This window comes from Hevea brasiliensis, chromosome 2, assembly GCF_030052815.1.
Source record: "Hevea brasiliensis isolate MT/VB/25A 57/8 chromosome 2, ASM3005281v1, whole genome shotgun sequence".
Taxonomy (NCBI): domain Eukaryota; kingdom Viridiplantae; phylum Streptophyta; class Magnoliopsida; order Malpighiales; family Euphorbiaceae; genus Hevea; species Hevea brasiliensis.
Window position 1 is genome coordinate 13,047,690 of NC_079494.1, and position 14,928 is coordinate 13,062,617.

Here is a 14,928-nt window from a genome sequence, read left to right on the forward strand (position 1 = left end):
CAACACAGTTCTTTCTTTCACCGCCAAGGTCTTTTCTCCATTAGGTAACCCGACTGAGCATGGCACAATGTCACGCAATTCACTCAAAAATGCCAACGTTCCTGTCATATGATGGGAAGCTCCTATGTCAATAATCTAAGGAAATATCCTCTGCGTACCTGTCAGCCTCTCATTGCCACCATTCTGACAAGAATTCAACATGCCCAGCAAAGCAGCCCACTGCTCTTCATTTAATCCACTACGACCCTTTCGATCTGAATCTGTCACAATTCCATGCCCACCATAAACTCCGGTTGCTTGTGTGGCGTTGGCACGAGCAACTCCTCTCTTGCTACGTCCTGCTCCATTGCCACGCTTTTGACCACCTACTCGTCCAACAGAAGTTCCATGTGGTCTATTACCCCACCATTCTGGATAACCTATCAGCTGGAAACAACTTTCAGCATCATGTCCCTCTCGGTTGCAATTAGAACAAATTGAGGATTTATTTTTATCCCCCCCTGAATTTTGACTACCTGCTCGAATTGCAAAACTCATAGGATTGCCTCTTTCTTCCTTGGTTTGTGTCATAGTTTGCACCCGCTCTTGCTGAACAACCATAGCATAGGCACGATTCAAATTAGGCAAGGTTCAGTGCTCAAAATATTAGAGCGCACTGTTCCGCATCCTTCTTCATCCAAGCCCATCAAAAACTGATGAACTCTCTTTTCTTTATGCTTTCTTTCCAATTCAATGGTAAGATTGCATCTGTAGCCTGCACAGACACACACTGGTATCTGATCATAGTTGTTTATTTCATCGCATAACGTTTTGAGTCTTCCGAAATAGGACACGATTGGTTGACCTTCCTGCTTACAATTCGCCAGATCCGATCTCAGTTGCTGCATTCGTGGACCATTCCCAATCGAGAACCTCTGTTTAATATCCTCCCACAGATCCTTTACGTTCTCCATGTGAGAGATGGTCGAGCGAAACGTCGGTTCAATGGTGTTAAACACCCAAGAAACCAGCATAGAGTTAACCGTCCACTAATCTTTGAGTTCTAGTGTGTCATCTGCTGGTTGCTTGACAGATCCATCAATAAAACCATATTTCTTTTTGGCCCGCAATGCAGTCCGCATAACTCGCGCCCATTCTTCGTAATTCTAGCCCTTCAATTGAACTTGGGTAATCAAGTTACCTGGGTTGTCATTCAAATTTAGTGTGTAAGAACTAGAAGTTTTCTTCCCTGATCCAGAACTCTCATTTTTCTTTTCATCAGCCATGGCTCTGATACCATGTTAAAAAACTAAGAAATTTTGGAATAAGAATTCTGATATTTATTGCCCTAGAAATCAAAGATATTTATAAAAAATTATAGCTTATAAATAGGTTCCTAATCAAGCTAAACTACCAAAATTGTATCAGAATCATACAACAAAAGGTAAGAACAGATATGCACACAAAAATTTCTAAACAAATGCCCTAAATAAATACAAAATAAGTGGCAGCTAACAGCTGCCTTTCCAATAGTTGGTTTATTTTCCTCTTGTTTAGTTTTTGTTAGTCTCATTCTATGACGTTTCAATACCCCTTTGTGGATGGGGCTTTGTTTGGGTCTCCTTATGACCATTGCATGTGGATATTAAGCATCAAGATTGGTGTGATGCTTCCCTTCAAGGTAGATTGACTCATCTTTTCTATATTTGTTTATGGGGTTTCTTCCATTTGGCTGGCTTACGGCAGTCTTGATACTTTTGGGTCACCAATTCCTTATGAGAACAAGACGCCCATGTCATGCCATGCCTTTTCCCGGTTCATTCTGAAACTGTTTCATAGCCTTGGGTGTCTTTGTGTCACTACATGGCTCTCCCATCTTAGTCTCCTCCTCTAGGGACAAAGTTTGATTTGGGTAGATTCACTCTTCCAGGAAAGGGTGTTTGCTCTCCCCTTGTTGCTTTTAAGCCAATGTGTGTCTTATGTTTGTTTATACAACTGTCTCTGAGTTAATCGGCAACCATCTGCTTAGAAGGAGTAGTCTCTGCTAGGACGACTGGAAAGGAGGTTCAAGTCACCCGGTTAGCTCTAGAGCTCAATTGTGGATGGTTTGGGTCGTTGTCTTTTATTTTAGGCTTTGAGTTTGTCAAGATTTTGTAGGTTTGTGGGCTTTAAGGCCTTGTACTCATGCTTTATCAAAGAAATATCTTTTTAAATTAAAAAAAAAAAATTATATAATTGATCAAATGAATTTGAGATTAAAGTTTAATTGTTATTGCTAGAATATAAGAAACCTTCATGTCATAAATATTTTCACATATCTATTATTACACATCTATTTTATTGGATTATTCAGTAATCTTGGAAAGATATTAAAGTTATTTTGAAAATTCTAGAGATAATTCTGACAGGTAAAAATCGGACCAGAACCTGCGCACAAGCATAAGGATGGCATTAGCTCTCAGTCGCACTCTTACGGAAGAATTTTTTGATTGTAGCACAGGTATAGACATAAATCATGTGAGCTGGAAATTGCCTTCATTATTCAATTCAGTACAGTTTTAAAAAAAGTGATAAAACCAAATAAAATTGAATAGTTTATTTTTTTAATTAATTATTATTAAATTTTAAATTAAAATTAAAAATATAACTGAATTCATAATAAGTAAGAAAAAAATTTAAAATAAATCAAATTAAATCTAACCAAATTGATTTGATTCGGTTTGATTTAATTTGTTATCATATTTTAATTGGATTCATTTTAATCTGTTAAAAATTTTATTTATTCATTTCTTGAATTTTCAAATTGAACCGTTTGCCCTTAACTTTTTATCTTTGCTTTAAGAGATGGAATGTGGTTTAATTTGGTAGTTGGGTCAAGATTCATGGGGAGCCCAATAAAGAATTGGGTTGGTCCGTTGGTGCTTAAGCACCACTCTTTAGAAGTTTTAGAATAATGGGCTGGACTCATTTTGCGCTTCTTTCTACATAAAAGTCAACAGAACATGAACTATCCTGTATCTTCCACGTGGTTGACGACCAGCTCATCTAAATGATCAAATACAACAGTAACGCGCCATGTTCATTTCCCGGCTTCGGCTTTCATTCTCATTTTCCAGTTCCAAAAACGTCGAATCACGACGACATTTAGATCTGGATTTGATTGATTCAAGTATGAGGTTTCTACAGTCACTCTCACCAGGTTCAATTCAAATCCTTACTCTCATTCTACGGATCTGCTTATTATAATCAAATTTTCAAATTTTTTTTTCATGTATTTTTATGGAAATCTTACTCGATTGTTTTGAACTTTGATGCAGCATAGTATATCTGTAGGCAAACAACAACGTTTAAATTTGCAACCATGTCAAGGAGGCCGGGGAACTTCCCCTCTCGGCGAGACAACGGAGGCGCTTTCTTCGCCTTCAATGGCAAGTCGCGCAATGCCCCCTATTTCCCAATTTTTCTTATTGTCCTGGTAATGTATTATTTTTTAAAGTTATTGCATTGGAAAGGATTATACAATTCTGGTCGGTGGATATCATATGAGTATGATTTGTTCTCTCTGTTTTTGGTTGAAATTTTTCAGGGTGCGCTCCTTATTTTTGCCTATTTGTACAGGGGCTCAGGTTTGTACTCTTGTTACTAATTGCTAGTGCACTTGTCCAGGAAGAACATTAAAATTTTTTGTATATATGTTATCTTTTTAGTTCTAAATTTAAAGTTCTTCACATCATTGGTATCTTCCTCAAGAATCAAATTTGCGAATGACACAAGCTAAATTATTATAGAGAGTAAGCATAAAGAGGAGTAACTCTGCTGTTTGCATATTGATGAGTACATAATTAGAATTGACTAGAGCACGATAGATATTATCATTTCAAATTTTAATCTGTTCCCTCTCCTTAGTCATTGATAGACTCCACACTTGCTATGTTTAGTTTAAAGTGAAATATAGTTTTCGGGGGTTAAAGTTCTTGCTGCAAATTACTCTTTCATTCTGTAATTCTTGTAAAGTTGTCATGGTCTTGTCAATTGCAGCTCTATTCTATATTTCATGTACTGACATTGACAATTAGCATAAATTTAAAGGCATTGACTGAGCTTTGTTTTCTTGTGATAGGAGAATTTGGTGGTAACAAATGGGCTCTTAGCAGGATTGAAGGTAATAGGGTTGGCTGTTAAATTTACATGCCCGATTCTAGTGATTTTATTTTCTATTTTAATTTTTAACTGGTGCCAGATGATATTTATATTATTATATGTCACCAAGTGCATTCTTTAACCGCTTGTGTTAATTTTTTCTCCTACCATCAATTAGCATAGCTGTTTGGAATGATTACTGTGCTAGACTTCAATTCAATTCTATTAAAAGAAGATAAAATTTATTTGAATTCTGTTTGGAATAAATTGACAAATGACATAAATGTCCTTGTTTCTCTAATTTATGCTTATTTACAAATAAATATAACTTAAAGTAGGGGTGTTTTGGTTCTGATAAAACATTTCATTGGCATGAATGTATTTCTTTCTAAGTGATTTGTATTTTTAAGAAAAAAGAATTGAACTCTGTTAATTTTAAACATGAAAATTGGTCAAATAAAATTCAATTCATTTGAATTCTTTCAGTTTTAGACTTTCCAAACACATTACATGATATCTTCTGGTAAAAATTTGAATGCATGGGATGCTATTTTTTTTTTCTTCTTTTTGGCAAAATATATTCATGCACGTGATGGGTGTGAAATTGGGTTAGATACTTCATCTATTAAGCTGTTCATTTTCTCTGCAGTTTTATGAGAGGTTAACCCTATTGACTATTGCACCTGAACTCATAAAACTAGGGTGTGAAATGAGTCAACTGAAGATTGAAATGCATAGCATATTTGATTAGAGGACTAGGTTTTGTCTGTATGTGCAGGTGATTTTGCATGCACAGTAGAGGTTCAACGGGCAATTCCAGTTTTGAAGAAGGCCTATGGTGACAGCATGCGTAAAGTTTTGCATGTTGGCCCTGATACTTGTTCAGTGGTCTCTAAATTGCTGAAAGAAGAGGAAACTGAAGCCTGGGGTGTGGAACCATATGATATTGAGGATGTGGATGGTCACTGCCGAGCTCTAGTGCAGAAAGGCACTGTGCGTTTTGCTGATATCAAGTTTCCTCTTCCTTACAGGCCAAAATCATTTTCTCTTGTAATTGTATCGGATGCATTGGATTACTTGTCTCCAAGATACCTCAACAAAACGCTTCCAGATTTGGCAAGGGTATCAATAGAGGGACTTGTAATATTTACAGGTAAAATGAGGCTTTGCTGTCTACTGAACTATAGTTTTTCACATGCACATTTTGGCTTCACTTAAAATCCTTTGTTTATTGGGCTATGATTTGAAACCATTTTCTCTTTTGTTTTTCTTACCTCCTCCTTCTTCTTCTTCCATTTTATTTTTTTTCTTACTCACTCAGGTTAGGTTTTGATTATTTGCTAGAGTAGATTAGCCAGCAACTTAATGCCACTATTGAAGTCCTGTTTAGAAGATTAGCCGATGTACCCTCTATTTTCCCTCTCTCAACATTGTTTAGGATGTAATACTGTTACAAGGGAATGGGGCGAGTTACATATTTGTAGAATTTAGGGACATGGATTTTTTTTATGGTGAACAATTTTTAAGAAAAGATGGTGATCAATATCTTATACAACTCAACTAAACTTAAACTTAATGCCAATATTGTTTACATTAATCATTTTCCTCAGTTCCACTTGATTTGGACCATATTTCAAGTGAAGGTTTTGTAATCAATTCCTTTCTTAAATCTTCAACTAAAATCATGCTTGTTCCTCCCTGATTTGTCAAGGAAAGCGGAATATAGGAATTATTTTGATTTAATTTTTAATTGTGAAATTAAGATCGTGAATGCAGAATTTTAGTAAAATTAAGAAGTTCAGGTTATTTAGGAATTCTATTATCATTTGTGAATATTTATAAGGTTATAGCAGGTTTAGAATTTCCTAGTAAGTATTGGTTTAGTATTTTTCTATTTTGGGATTCCTAATCCTAATAGTAGTAGCATTAATTATTGTTCTATGAACACCTATGTAATTTAGATATTTTCCTAGAGCTTATTATTATTGCCAATTGAAAATCAATCAAATTTGGATAGTTTTGTTCTTCTCCCTTTGATTGTTTTATTGGTTTGTTCTTCTTCCTTCGATTTTTCAATTGGTTCTAGATGAAACCCTCTTTCCCTGTTTGTCTCTTTGCTTGAGTCTAATAACTCATCTTCACCCATCTTCTGAAGGTCTACACTTCATGAATTAACTCCAATGAATCATATATTGTAAAATGGTTCATTTAGTGTTTGTTCATAACAATATTGACTAAAACAGCTAAGGATTGCTAGCTGCTGCAAAATGATTGCTTGTACCCCTTGTACTTTTTTTTGAGCGCCTTGTACCCCTTGTACTCTGATCTTAAATTTACAGGGACTTTAATCCTTAATTGAATTGAGAAAAGATATATTTTATGAATGACCTCTAGTCTGCTTTGACAAGTTTTTTGCATTTGCTTATCACATGTTTGCACTTGTCATGTTGGACAGGCAATATAATATTTCTATTCAATTTCATCTTTCTAATGAGATACAAATGGAGGAATAAAATGTAGAGGCCATAAAATAAAAACCTGTGTATTTACTTTCCAATGACTTGTCGTTGTTGCAAATGCAGGCTTTCCTGGTCAGCACAGAGCTAAAGTTGCAGAAGTGTCCAAGTTTGGAAGAGCAGTAAGTAACTTAATTGAGGGATAGAATTGGTTCCAAACATACAGGCTTATAATGTGATATAGGGATGGACACTCTGAAAAGTAGAAGTGGCATAGAAGGTCATCAATTTAATTTCAATGGCCTTCGCCAGAAACTGCTTGCATATGTAGTTTACTTGGTATATTGCAAAATATTGTGTAGCAAGAAGGGATGCATATCAAAGCTTGAGTTTGTGCACTTGCAAGAACCTTAATTTGGAGAAGAGTTTTGGGACTTGCATTGAAATTTTTTTCCCTGCATGTCTTAGAACATGTGGATCTAGAGAATTTTGTGGAACATGAGTGAATAATTCACAAAGTTAAAAGGAGCAATCCTTACTGCATCTCTTACTTGGGAATAAAAACATTTAAGTTCCATGGATCTCGATCTGGGAAGAGCCAAAGATGAGAAATCTCTAGAATTTGATTTCTGTTTTTGATGATTTCATTGGTTCCTGCATCTGGAATTGCTGCCAAATTATCTATGTCAATTTTCATATCATTGAAAATCATTTACTCCTAAAAAAAAATATGCAGTAAGCTTTTCATCTCTGCAGGCAAAATTGAGGAGCTCAACTTGGTGGGCACGATACTTCATCCAGACCAGCTTAGAAGAAAATGAAGTGGCTCTCAAGAAGTTTGAGCACGCTGCAGCCAAGAAGTCATACAACCCGGGTTGCCAAGTTTTCCACCTCAAGGCATACAATTAACTTCTCTGTACAGTTGTGATAAAAAAGAGGACTTCTCTACATAATTTCTTTGATTTAAAAACCAAAATTTTTCAGGCTACAATCTGGATCTGAGTAATTCAAATCAAAGAATATTTTCTCCATTGATTTCATTTCTTGTTGTGATCCAGCCCAACATTACTTGTATTCTTTGATTTTCTTTGTCATTTTTTGCAGCAGATCTTGGACGGATGTTCTCACCTAAAATTAGGTTTTACACACTTCAATGAGTCTTGTAATTTGAAACAGCAGGTTGTTTAGCTGTTGATGTTAACCAAGTAATCTTTGAATGCAACTCAATTTTCCATTGATTCTTTAGCCAATTGAAGATTTATTATGATTTTACTTGTGAATATATGTGTGTACTCGAAAATTTGTAATCACCAAAATCAAGAGATTTGATTTATATGCTTGACTGGAGTAGGTTATTATCTGCTTGTGAACCAGTGAAAACAGTCAAATCAATGTGGGGATAGAAGCGACCATTGGTGAGACAAGTATAATGGGACGTAAGACTATTAAAGTTTCTGTCTTAATGCCACTAAGACAGCCTAGTCCTTTTTTCTGGGCTGCCTTCATGGAATTGCTTTGCTATGTCCTAAACAGTCGAGTTTCTGTCGGGGATCCCTTTATGCCCGTGTTGGGCTAGCCGGTGAGATTAAAAAAAATAATCACAAAAATTCCCAAACTTTAGCGCTTTTATGATTGCATTTTGAATTGTTTCTTTTTAATCCTAAATTATTGATAACAGAGTAATTATATCTTGCTGTTAGCTACACTGTTAGAAATTAACTGAACTATTATTTCAATTTTATTAATCCCCAAATTAATAGAACTGTTAGGATGCCATTGTTAAATGGTATTAATAATTGAGATAGTAGTTCTATAAATTTCTAATGGTGTGGTTAATGGTACGATACAATTACACTAATATCAATGGTGCATGATTAATTATTAAAAAAAGTTTATGATACAATTATAAAAATGAGTAAAGTTTGAAATTTCAAATATATATATGTGTATGCGCGCGCGCGCGCGCATCTATATATAAAGGAATCCTCTAAGAAACAACAAAGATGTTACTTGTTATATATGTGAAAAAAAAGTCATATTTCAAAATACTACAGATTGAAAGTTCAATAAAATCCGATTAGAAGAGGAAGTTTGGAGGAGAATAAAAGCTCTTCTAGTGGAGTCCTCTGAGTCAGATACAACACCTTTAGAATTATCTGAAGATGAAGGCAACAACCAGATCGATGAAATAGCTAACACCTTCAGATCCGAATTTGAAAAAGAAATCAATGTCTAGACGATTGATCGTAAATTTTTGCTAGAAGTCATCTCACAAATCCAAAATCTAGAACTACAAAAGAAGTATTTATCCAAACTCCAATAGTCATTTGAGACTCCATCGTCTTCAACATCTCATGCTTCATAACAACCATAAAATTTAACCAAAATTCTTGAAAAACCAAAAAAAAAAAAATGCACTACCAGTGTCACTATCCAAGATCTCCAAATAGAAATTAGCCATATAAAACAAGAAATAAAACAAATCAAAAAGAATATATATATATATTAAAGGGATAAAAAATAGATAAAGAGATAATGTATTGAAGTTAGAGGAAAACCAACATATAAATAGATAAATTAAATGTAAAGAGATAAAAAGTAAAACAAGTATAAATTAAATCAAAAATAGGGTGGTAGAACTAGCCACAGATAAATACATAAACAACAAATAAGTTTCAAAAATAAATGAGCAAAATATACTTTGATTGATGCTTTAAACTAATACTTACATATAGGAGACAAAATTATAAGTTAAAGGGTTAATCAAAACAAGATACAAAGGCTTTTTGGGTAAGGATATTGGATGAGGATAATTTAGAGGGAAAGGATAGATGGCTCCTAAGGTGTGAAGTATCTGACTCCTTAGAAAGAGCAAAATTCTCCTTTTATCGATAAAGGAGAAATCTTTACAATAATTGGACTTTACTGTGATACATGTAAAGCTTTTATTGTAGTCATGTGAAAACATATTTTTAAATTGTAGTCATGTGAAGCTTTTACTTTAGTCTTGACAAGTGAAAATTGTCATCACTTTCGGCATATGCTTGGAGGGGCCTTGAAGTTCAAAAGTTAAGGCTAATGCTATTGATGCTTTAGTAAAGTGAAAATTCCAAAATAGTCATCTTTGTTGTCATTACCAAGGCTGACTGCTTCTAAAGCCGTGTTGGCTTTACTAGAAGTTGCCGAAGTAGTGGCATCTGACCTGCTTGATAAAAGTTGTTTCCTAATTGGGAAGTATTCTTCTTTTGTTTTGTCTTGAGCAAGAAGAGACTTGTATGAGATTTTGAGCAAGGAAAGTTGAACTGGACACAATTTGCTTTTGATGATCCTTATACTGTTTGAGAAACCATTCTTCTATAGCTGTTGAGGAGGGCTTTTGATTTTTTTGAAATTTAGACTATTATTTGACCTTGAATCTTTGGATCAGAATAGAGCCTTGGAGTAGTTGATCAGTTTTAAATCCTTAGTACCAAGCAAGTACCCAAGGGATAAAAAATTTTAAAGCAAAAAGGATTAAGGGGTGAAAAAGTTCTTCTTCCACTGAGGGAATGTATCTGGCTTTAAAAGTTGAATATCCCTGATAGATATCAGGAGGCAAAATTTTAGGTGTGGCTCCATTCAATTCCACCATTAAGCAAACCATCTTGGAAAGAGAAATTTGGAAATGGTGTTGAAAAAGAAGAGCCATGTATGAGTTTGGTTAGGATTCTGGATAAGGAAGGCATTAATCTAGGCTTGATGGTAATCCTAATAAGTGAAAGTTTAGTTGAAAGATAGGCTTTTTCAGAACTTGGCTTCAAATTTCTAGGAAGTGAAAGGTTTTGTCCCCAATCCATAGGGTGAATAACCTTGTGGAGTGTGCTGGTTGAGTAATTTGGGACAGAGGAATTTTCTAAAAAGTGTTTAATTTTGACTAAGTCAGTTTCCATCAAAATGCTTTGGTAATAAGCTGGGTTTTTTGATCGATCCCATGGTTTATAATACCAAGAACCAAAAAACTTTCCTACACATAAACTTGGGTTAGCATAATAAAAACCATCTTCAATAGTTAAAATACTTTGATAAGATTCTTTTGAAAAGTATTGCAAAGGGGGACCAATATTTTGAGAAAAGTTTTGTGAAATAATTAGCTCCTTCGGTTTTGAAGTTAAATCAGTTTGGAAAATAGCTTTTGGGTGAGAAAGAAGTTTTAGTTTTTGAACAACAGTCTCTTTCTCTGTATTTTTGTAGCAAATATCAATAATTGTATCTTTATGAGGTCCTTTAGGAAGAGATTCTTATAGGATTTGGCAAAGTTCGGGATGGTTAATGAGATTAGTTAACTATTCCTGTAATTGAGTTGCTAATGGCTTTTGATTTTGTGAAGTGAAGGGGCTTTCATTTTGAAGTTGGTCAATTTCTTTTTGGAATAAAGTATTCCAAGAAACAATGGGGCTTTGAGACGTTGGCTTTGGTTGGCTTAAGATAAGACCTTGGAATTGATTCTGGCTTTGAGATTTTTGTTTAGATGAAGAGGCTTTAGAGGAAGAGGGCTTTGACTTGGATTCTTTAGATTCTTTAGGTGGATATCCTTAAGGCTTTTCAGGAATCAGGGTGAGGAGTCTGCAGAAATTCATGAGTTAAAAAGTCAGAGACAGAATTCATATCTCCTTTAATATATTCAATATCAAAATAAAAAATACTTAAAATAGCTTGCCATCTAGTAAAAATATATTTTGAAGCAATGTTTTGAACATCCTTTTTCAAAACTTCTTTTATAGATTTACAATCTATTCTCAAAAGGAATTTTTGATTAAGCAAATCACTTTGAAGCTTTTGAATACATATAACTATAGACAAAATTTCCTTTTTGATAGTAGAATAGTTCTTTTGGGTATCATTCCAATGTCCAGAAATATACTAAACTGTACATTTTTTTAATATACTAAACTGTACATTTTTTTATCATTCTTCTTTTGCTTTAAAATTCCTCCACATCATAACTCAGAGGCATCAATTTTAGCACTATTAAAAGCACTAGGGTTTGCTAAGTGCAAGTAAGGAATTTCTTTTATTTGGGCTTTAATTTTTTGAACAACAAGAGCATGTTCCTGTGTCAAAGGCTTTGGATTTTTCTTGAATCTTTCATGAAGAGGCTAAAGTAATCTGTTAAGATTTGGATAGAAATCTAGAATATAGTTTAAACAACCTAAAAATATTTGCAGCTGTGTTTTCTCTAGGATTTTATTGGGAAACTTATCAACAAAAGCAAGGAATCTTTCTATAGGTGAAATTATGCCATTTGAAATATAGTGTTCTAAGAACATAATCCTAGTCTGGAAGAGACTTATCTTAGATTTTAAGATGATTAAAGCATTTTTCTTGGCGACAAATAGAAAAGTTTTCAAATGCTTGAAATGTTGTTTGATAGAAGGTGAAAAGATTAAGACATCATCAATGTAAACTACGCAAAATGCAGAATATGCATCGAAAATGTCATTCATAATTCTTTGAAATTTAGATGGTGCATTCTTCAGACCAAAAGGCATGACATTGGATTCAAATTGGCCAAAAGGAACAATGAAAGCAATCTTATAACTATCTTTGGGAGCTATTTGGATTTGCCAAAATCCATATTTCATATCAAATTTTGAAAAATATTAGCAGTAAAAAGTTTTTATCAAAGATCTTTCTTATTTGGAATTAGATATCTGATCTATTTTAAAGCTTGGTTAAGAGGCTTATAATTGATTGCAAGTATAGGGACACCTCTCTCAATTTTAGAAGATTTATTTACATAAAAAGCAGCATAATTCCAGGGGGACCTGGAAGGAGAGATTAAACCTTTAGCTTTTAAATCATCAAATTCTTTTCAATAATGTAGTTTAAGATCTTTGTTTATTTGAATGGGGTGAGCTTTAATTGGAATTTGGGATTCATGGAAATCAAAACATCATGCTGTTTTCTTTCCCAAAAGCATTTGAAAGATCAGAACAAACAGTATTCTCAACCTGGCTTTAGAGGGAAGAAATTCTTTTTTGTAAAATAAGGTTTTGAAGTTAGTGTTCTATCTTATGAATAAAAACATCTTTCTTTAAAATTTGAAGTTCCTTTTCTTTAGATAAAATCATACAGTTTAGTTGATTTTCATAAACAAAAGAGGCTTTGATAATATTTAAATTGCGGGTTTGGGCTTGTTCAATAAAAGGAAAGACAATTCTTTTACCTTCAAGCTTTGCAAAAATGTGATCATAGTTCATAGCATATGGAGTGATAAGAATGATAGTATGATGAATGTTGTGCACAAGCAAAAATGAAGTTTTTATATGCAAATCGTTATTTTAAGCATATGCATTAGTCTTTGAATCAATCTTGAGGTAGGAATTATTTGCAGCTTTATGTCTTTCTTTTGTAGATTCTTGAAATCTTTTCGAAATTATTCCTTCTTTGATATAATTAAGATCAACACCTGTATCAAAGAGAGTAATAGTATCCAGTCTAAAATCATTAGAAATTTTTATAGTGATTTTGATCAAATACTTTTGAGAAGTGACTTATTTTAAAATGGAGAGAAAATTTTCTGGAACATTTTCAAGATTAGCTATTTGGGGGGCTTCAGTTTTACGTTCGAGTTCATCTTTTACTTCTTTAGAGAATTTTTTAAGAAGTTGAATGACAGCAGAATCTTCTTTCTACTTGTCCTAAAGTTTTTGGAGGTCAATCTTTATGGCTTTGATTTCGGTCTAGAGTTTTTAGATAGCAGAGATTGGTCGCTTGGCTTTACTTGTTTTGGCTCTTTAAAGAATGGCTGTGAGGTCATAGGTGTTGCTGGCTTTTGGTGAGATAGTGGTGGAAGATGAGGCTTCAAAAGATTGTTAGAGCTTTGTGAGATAATCCTTTTGAACTTAAGGATCTTGAATGTGATTGATTACTTCAAGGAAAAACTTTTAATCTTTTGTAAGCATGTTTAATTGTTTTTCTGGTTCCATATCAGATGAGGAATCAGAAAGGACTTCATCAAGTTTGAGGCCTTGGTTATCTTCAGAAGAAATGAAGATAGTGTCTTTAGAATATGAGGATTCAAGTAAAAGAACTTCAATTTTGTTCAAGGCTTCATCTTCAAGTTGGAGCTCATGGAATCTACTATTGAGCTTACAATACTTTGTAATATGACCTTTCTTGCCACATTTGTAATAGGTGACATCTTTTTTGGAGGTGGGTTCTTGTGGCTTTGAATAGGACTTTCAGTGTTTTTTGGTATAGGTTTTCTTTCTGTAAGGCTTTTCTGGTTGATGAGAAGGTTTGTCTTTAGGATGGTATTTTTTATGATTTTGGTATCTTTTCGTTTGGCAATCTTGGCAAGGTTGGGAATTTGAAGAGGATAGCTTTTAGCAAGAGATGTCAAATTGTTAACAAAAAGTCCTAAGCTCTTTCTTGGTCTTGTGCATTTCTCATTTCAACTCCTTTTGAGGCTTAAGATCTTAGAAGATCTTTTATCCTTCTTTCTGAGTGTAGTTGATGAGCTCCCTATAAGTTAATTAAGCATAAGGAATTTATTCATCATAGTGTTCTTTGATTTTATTTCTAAACTTTTCTCCAAGGAGAGGAGGAAGACTAGCAAGAAATTTTTCCTTCTAAAAGGGCTAATTTGAATATTCTTGGAGCATGACCCTTGTAAGGAAAGTGTCTTTATACCATTTAAATTCACTAAGCTTCTTACATTTAAGATTAGAGAAAATTTCAACATTCTTATCTTTAAGATATGAAGGATCTTCGATGAAGTGAAGGGTGAGAGCAAGGATGAGAGTAGCAACAACACTTTGGATTGGCCTACCATTTTCATCAAGAATTTGCTCTTGATCCTCATCAAGCTCTATTGACTTTAAAATCTGTAGCTTTTGTTGAGGAGTGAGATAGTAGTCCCACCATCCTTTAAGTTGGCCTGAGAATCTTGCTATAAGAAGTTCTACAATGGCTTCGTCAGAGGTGCTTATCTGGGTTCGATAGGCATTGGCTACCATAGTCATTTGCTAAAAGATGTTGAGGATGTTTTACTTAGACATTCCATTTATATCTCATTCATAGACAGAGGAAGCATTATAACGGCTTTGAGAAAGGGCACTTGATTTATCTTCAATGTTGATATCCAGAGCAGTAGCTCTTGGATAATAGAGCTGTTAAGAGTTCTGCTAATATACTCTATTGATTTTTAAGGAAGGAGTCTCCTGAAAGGCATTTTCTTCATCAGAAGATTGCTCCATAACATTGATAGAGCCTTTAGGAGTGTCTGGAATTACAATATTGGAACTTGTTAAAGTTGAGGGACCAAGTTGATTCAGGTGATCATGAATTGCTTGAAGGAATACTTCTCTGT

At 34.1% G+C, this 14,928-nt stretch overlaps 1 protein-coding gene across 1 annotated transcript; it reads left to right on the forward strand.

Moving 5' to 3' along the window:
* Positions 1–3,001: 3,001 nt before the first annotated feature.
* Positions 3,002–7,811, forward strand: LOC110664203 (probable pectin methylesterase CGR2). The gene is made up of 8 exons (XM_021823780.2): positions 3,002–3,178; positions 3,297–3,454; positions 3,566–3,605; positions 4,100–4,141; positions 4,898–5,272; positions 6,702–6,757; positions 7,332–7,472; positions 7,683–7,811. Exons 2-8 carry the CDS (start codon positions 3,341–3,343, stop codon positions 7,761–7,763), a joined length of 849 nt encoding a protein of 282 aa, XP_021679472.2. The 5' UTR covers positions 3,002–3,178; positions 3,297–3,340; the 3' UTR covers positions 7,764–7,811.
* The last annotated feature ends 7,117 nt before the right edge of the window (positions 7,812–14,928 follow it).

Bases quoted from the DNA above. Each gene is read 5' to 3' on its own strand.
- LOC110664203 (XM_021823780.2), top strand. From the start codon at position 3,341: ATGTCAAGGAGGCCGGGGAACTTCCCCTCTCGGCGAGACAACGGAGGC. The intron at 3,455-3,565 runs GTAATGTATTAT...GAAATTTTTCAG, and splicing joins CAATTTTTCTTATTGTCCTG to GGTGCGCTCCTTATTTTTGC. The intron at 4,142-4,897 runs GTAATAGGGTTG...CTGTATGTGCAG, and splicing joins GGCTCTTAGCAGGATTGAAG to GTGATTTTGCATGCACAGTA.